Source organism: Amaranthus tricolor, chromosome 8, assembly GCF_026212465.1.
Source record: "Amaranthus tricolor cultivar Red isolate AtriRed21 chromosome 8, ASM2621246v1, whole genome shotgun sequence".
In the NCBI taxonomy this organism is placed as follows: domain Eukaryota; kingdom Viridiplantae; phylum Streptophyta; class Magnoliopsida; order Caryophyllales; family Amaranthaceae; genus Amaranthus; species Amaranthus tricolor.
In genome coordinates, this window is record NC_080054.1 from 31,654,993 (window position 1) to 31,661,451 (window position 6,459).

The window sequence follows — 6,459 nt, forward strand, 5'->3', positions numbered from 1 at the left end:
TCCGATTCATAGTCGCTTTCGTTAGCCATAGTTAATCGATTCCAACTAACAGCTTGTTTAAAATCAAAGAACGTTTTTAGAGAGTTTTTAGAGAGATAGTACCGTGTTTAAATTCGTATATCATACAAATGCGTGTCTGGAAATTCAATATATATAGGATCGCAATAAAAATGTTCGGGATTATGTTTAAACTTTAAATTTTATGTTTTTAAAGTGATAATAGTCTTATTAAGTGCGATTTACTTTTGTTAAGCAAGTTTTAAATCCAAGGACAAATTTGTACTTTCATTAGGGGGTGGCGATAAAATGAAAAGAATGGCGATATATAATAATGCCCTAAATTTATACACACTTACATAATATGCAAACAAATGGTAACATATATGTAATGTCTTGTCATAATAATTATCTTAACAGTAATATTATATAATATAATCTACGATAATTACATTTGGACGCAATATATATACTCTCCCGTCCTATTAAAATTGCAACGCTTACTCTGAAAAACTCTCACATAGATTTACGTAATACTACAATTTCAATAGGACAGACAAATAGGTAAAGATTATCCTAAGAAACAGTATTATAACTGTTATTATTGATTTAAATGACATAATTAATAACCTAGTTTGTTAGATACGAGAACAAGGAATAAGTAGGAGTATTTTATATTTTTATTTTTTAGTTTGACCAAGCTCCAAGTGAAAGTCTGTGACATCGTGTTTGGCATCTAATAAGTTTAGGTTACTAGGTTTATAGCGATATTTGTTGGCGCAAACTAAAAAATATAGGAAGTTGAGGAGTCCCATAATAGCAATCAAGTAATAAAAGAAGTCGAGCCTCCCTTGGTTAATATCATTTGTTAACCAATTAGGCTTACCATGCCTGCCCGTCAAATTATGGACCATACTCACCACAGCACTGCTCAAATAGTTTGATCCAGCAACAGTGCAAAAGAACATAGAAGTTGCAATACTTCTCAAATTCTCTGGAAATTGCTTGTTGTAAAATTCAATTTGCGCAATAAAATTGAAGCCTTCAGCAAGTCCCAACATCACTAGCTGAGGGACCAACCACATGACTGATATAGTTTGGTGGTTGTTTGCGGCATTCCTTCTCTTTTGTTCAATCAAGCCAGCTACAATCATTGACAACACTGAAATAGCCAGACCGATTCCCATTCGTTGTAGAAGAGTAAGGCCATCCTCATATTTGGTAACCTTTCGGAGGATAGGGACCAGAAAGCGATCATAGATTGGGACCCAAATTCCTATGGCAAGCATAGAAATGACGTTGATTGAACCTGGTGGAATTTTGAACTTAGGACCCAAACTTCGGTTCATCATCATTGCTTGTGACACTGCAAAGGTATACTGTTGAGCAGCAGCTGTGAAGCAAATTATTCCGGATGCCCATATTGGGAGAACTCTTATCACACATTTCACTTGTTCAACTTCTTGGATGCTACTTAACTTCCATTTACTTGCTGCTGTTGCTTTCAGGTCTATCCCAACTTCTCCCTGTTGTATTATAGCTGCTTTGTTTAAGAAGCTGGAAACCAACCATATCAAGAGTCCACATTATTAATTAATTAATTAAGTAATACGTAGGCATTGAATTACTAGCTTCTTGTATTAGCTAAATTGATGGGTAAGACATAGTTACCTAAATTGATGGGTAAGATGAAGTTTTGACTCGTTCATTACTCCTGATCCTGATGGCAGTGGTGGATCATAGTAAGCATCCTTGTCGACTTCTTGATGGGGAAGCTTAAGATGACGCTTGTTATACGCTGCAATGAAAACTCGAAAAATGCTAGAGAAGATGCTGCCTTGAGGCTTGACATACACAAATAATTTCATCCCAAAAATGAAGAGGACGATGGAACCAAACATGAGTGCTGTGGGGATTCCAAACCCCCAAACCCAACTTACTGAGTCTTGGATATACACCACTACTGTGAGAGTTAACATTACCACTACTGTAAAAGTTGTGTAATACCAGTTATAGTAACTATTAATACCTCTTCTCCCTTCTTCTGTGGTATGATCAAATTGGTCCATCCCAAATGGTATGCTACACGGCCTTATTCCCGCAGTCCCTACACAGAGTAGCCCAAGACTTAGTATTAAGAAACCCATTTGAAGTCCATTGGGCTTCTCGCATGAGCCTAATTGTAGTTGGGTTTGACTTTGATTATTAAGGTTGTCATTGTATGGGCACCAGTGTGGTGTCAGGCTAGGGATCCAAGCTGTTAACGTTAGAGCCAACATTCCCTGCAGTCAAAATTATTAAACACATCTTTTTGAATTAATTAATTAATACGACTCTGATATTATTGTTGTATATAAAAATAATGCAAGCAAAGTAAAAGTTAAAAATGACTAACCAGAAAAGCAGCAAAAGAACCAAAAGCGATAGCCCAAAAGCGGCCAAAAAAGGCATCAGATAGAAAAGCACCAAGGAGAGGAGAAAAATTAGCGACACCCGCAAAGACGTTGATGACATTACTGGCATCCACTTGGTCCATATGATACTCTCTTCGTAAATAAACCATAAAGTTGGCTAATACTCCAAATGATGCTAACCTTTCAAATGTCTCATTTCCTGTACCACCACAGTCCACACTCCACAAATTAACATTCATTTCTCTATCTATCTATCTGCTAATTAAGCGTGCTATCTACAATCTGCAATACGCATCTACTCCACTATCCACTATCCACGTACATTATTAATCACAGATCCACCCGCTATCTATTACTTTTAGGATCGAACTTTTTAAAGTACTATGTAAATGTTCTTTACAAATTTCAATTCATTGAAATGATATTAGAAGCCAGCGTGACAAGAGGTCACGAGTTTGAACCTCCACAACCCCTCAATTAAAGTGGAATAATCAGTACATGTGCGCATCCACACTTCTAGCCCAATAGATTTTTGTGTGAGGAGGCGTGTTAGAGTATATAACATATCTTGGGGTCTCAATCATATGCTAAAACTTTCAGTTGAGTTAATTTCTTAACGGGGAAAAGAGAAAGGAATGGAAGAAAATTGTTTAGAAGGAAAGATTAAGAAAAGAAAAAAAGATTAAACCTTAATTAACAAAACTTAAATATCTGATCCCTTTAAATTTTTTTCCTCCCATTTTATTAGCCAAGCAAAATTTTCTATTTTTCTCCAAATTTCTCCCTTTTTTTACCTTCTAGCTATTTCTTCCATCCAAATAGACTCTTAAAAACTAGACTTATAATAATGATTCATGCATGATGCAAGGTACACGTAGCATATAGATCAGATCAAACTATGTGCTTCAACATCTATACACCCTTAATTATGTCGTCGTACTCAACGTGTTCCATGTTTACTTTGTTCCTAGCTCATGAGTGAACACAATTACACAAGTGATTTTTAAAAATCTAGTTATATGTTTTATGTTTAAAAATTTTTTAGTTAAACTAATTTATTATAAACTAATTGAATTTATTTACTCGCAAAATATATTAGAGTATATAACATATTATAAAACCCAAATTATCAGCTTAAGCTTTTAGTTGAGTTGATATCAAAGGCCAATTCGACAAGAGGACATAAGTTTAAATCTCAACTGCCCCTTAATTTAACTGAAATATTCGACATTAGGTATGCGGAGAGTCTGTGTCGCATCAAGCCCAATGGGCTCTCGTGTGAGGGGCGTATCAAAGTACATAACATATCTTAAAACTTCAATCATTAGGTTAAACTTTCAATTGAGTTGGTTTCTTAACATCTAAATTTAAAACCTCATAATTGAGATTCTAAAATTCTTCATAGAAATTTGACGTTTCATTCGGTTTGTCCGTATGATTAAAAAACCACTCCAAAAAGTAATCAAGAGAGGGAAATGGGAATAGTAAAATATAAACCTAAAATGAAAGGCATAGATTTCCATCCACCGGGTTTTCGCTGAAAGTAGTTGACTGTAGAAACTTGTTTTCCGTCATCATGAGCTCCCTGCAGTTCTTGCCTTGAAGTTGTGGAGGATGCTTTCCGAAAACAACACCAAGATAACCAACAACAATGTGTTTGCTCACTTGTTAATTTATTCATTATTATAAAAGAAGTATTATATTAATTCTATATTTTTCTTTTACTCTAGATTTTAATTTTTTTTATTTTAGTGTGAATTAAGCTAGACGAAAATAAGTCATAGCTTGCTAGCTTACTTAAAGCCATTCGCAATAACAACCAGAAGCCACTATTTATAGCACTATATATACACGCAAGGCTAGGAAATAGAATTATTATTATACTAATTATTAAAATAACCTCAATTATTATACTATAAGATAACTTCAATTAGGTCAGTTCTAATAATTAAAATAAATTTATTGCCCTGTACAATTTAAATTTCAGTTTTTAATTTTTATGTATGTAATACCAATGGGCTGTTTGTATGAGCTCGTTTTATGGGAGACAGTCTCATACAAGACTTGCTATTATAGGTTGTGTATAATAGAAAATGAGCTCTCTCACCTAATAGGCTAGTCTTTTGAGTGAGCTCTCATGTTTGTCCTATAACAATGGTACCAGCGTAGGACTTGAAGTGGATGGCCTGTAGAGGGGTGGCTTGCGGAGTGGGCGGCCTGGAAGAGCCAGCCGTGACCCACCATAACCGTGAACAAATGCAGTCGTGACCCAACGAAGACGTTGGCCTTATGAGAGGTCGATTGTTATGGTCCATTGCAAGGTATGAGACTCGTCTCACATCTGTTGTGTATGCAATAGGTGTAGGTTTTATAAGCGAATGGGCTCTTTCACCTAATAGGCTAATCTTTTGGGTGAACTATCTTGTTTGTCCTACAACATATTATTATTATTATTATTATTATTATTATTATTATTATTATTATTATTTTATTCTTATTATTATTATTATTATTATTATTATTATTATTATTATTATTATTATTATTATTTTGATAAATTAATAATAATAATAATAATAATAATAATAAGAACACAAATAAATTCTTAAATAATGAAACGGTCTTATAGTAAGAACATCTAAAATTTATTTGGTTGATCCATATATATTTAGTGTGTTAAAGTGATCACTTATAAAATTAAAGTGATCAATAAAAGAAATGAACTAATTATATGGATGAGACAGTCGTAAAACGATTGTGATAATAATACTTTTCCGCTTTAAATTTTATTATTAAACTACTTAAATTATGTTTAATCATTAAAACAAACTTTGACCACCACATATTACTCACATGTGCAAGTTAATAATAATAAATTAAATTAAATGGGTTATAGTTGTCCACTTGTTCTTCAACAAGGTTACATTAGGCGCGAAGATTAAATAAATTATTAGTGAATTAGAGTAAGAAGATATTTAAAAATAAGAGATAAAATCAAATATAATAGGATGGTGCGGAAACGTCAAAATGGTAGAAATATTAAAATGGTGAATTAAACGGAAGTTGATAAAAATTTAACAGAAAATACTACAGCAGTTAAATAAGGCATAAATTAGATGCTGTCATATAGAAAAATCTTACAAAAATATTATCGTTAGCATTTTATAAAAATTCGATGTTATTATGTTAAATTTCCCTACACATAAACTACATTCATTAAGATAGACTACAATAAAAATAAAGTAAATTGAGTGACTGACAGAAATATTACTACGTTGGATCTATGATTAGTGTAATAATAGCCTCTATGATTACTCTACTAAAATAGTGGACCAAAATAATGGAAATGTTTGTTTTTTTTTCTAAAGAATGTGGAATGGGTGGTACTCTTGCATTTATTCGAAACAAAAAGGAAAAAACAACTTTAAAGGAAACATATTATACTATCTTGCACACTACTATCTAAATATTTGGTCAATTCACTAAAAATGTCCTATTTTTATTTTTTTCATTTTTTTATCCTTTTATCCTTACTATAACAATACAATAACACATAAATATCAATGTCTTTTATAGAAAAAGAGAGTTTTCCATTCACTTTTAAGTGATCCTCCATCCCTCTTTAATTTTAGTGCAAATTCAAAATGTCTCATTTTAAATGGATAGAAGGTAGTATTTGGTGAAAGAATATGTGGTCACGTCACACTTTGAAACTGATGTGTAGTACTATCTCGTTAAATATTTTTTAAGCAATATAAATGAAGGATCTGAGTTTCTCAAATAGTGAATAGAGGTGTAAAAGAATATAAAAAATCAAAGTTTTGATGAAAAATTGCACATACAACAATATAGATGACGCCCAATTTTTGGACACCTCTCACTTAAAAATAATTTGAGGGAAATTTCATGTAGTAATTTTAAATTTTCAGTTTTTTATGTGTTAGACAAATATTTTTTCTAATTTACATGGTGACCTTGACCTTTTAACTTTTAACTTTTTCATGTGGTAAAAAAAGAGAGGTTTTTTGTTAACTATATGCTACTTTTA

The 6,459-nt window shown here is 32.4% G+C and overlaps 1 protein-coding gene across 1 annotated transcript; it reads right to left on the reverse strand.

The window, feature by feature from the left end:
- Positions 1-362: 362 nt before the first annotated feature.
- Positions 363-4,234, reverse strand: LOC130820996 (protein NRT1/ PTR FAMILY 2.13-like). The gene is made up of 4 exons (XM_057686585.1): positions 3,909-4,234; positions 2,393-2,610; positions 1,669-2,279; positions 363-1,554 (listed from the first exon to the last, which is right to left on the reverse strand). Exons 1-4 carry the CDS (start codon positions 4,090-4,092, stop codon positions 678-680), a joined length of 1,890 nt encoding a protein of 629 aa, XP_057542568.1. The 5' UTR covers positions 4,093-4,234; the 3' UTR covers positions 363-677.
- Between the last annotated feature and the right edge of the window lie 2,225 nt (positions 4,235-6,459).

Bases quoted from the DNA above. Each gene is read 5' to 3' on its own strand.
- LOC130820996 (XM_057686585.1), bottom strand. From the start codon at position 4,092: ATGAATAAATTAACAAGTGAGCAAACACATTGTTGTTGGTTATCTTGG. The intron at 2,280-2,392 runs GTTAGTCATTTT...TTTTGACTGCAG, and splicing joins GTTCTTTTGCTGCTTTTCTG to GGAATGTTGGCTCTAACGTT. The intron at 1,555-1,668 runs GTAACTATGTCT...GTTGGTTTCCAG, and splicing joins CATCTTACCCATCAATTTAG to CTTCTTAAACAAAGCAGCTA.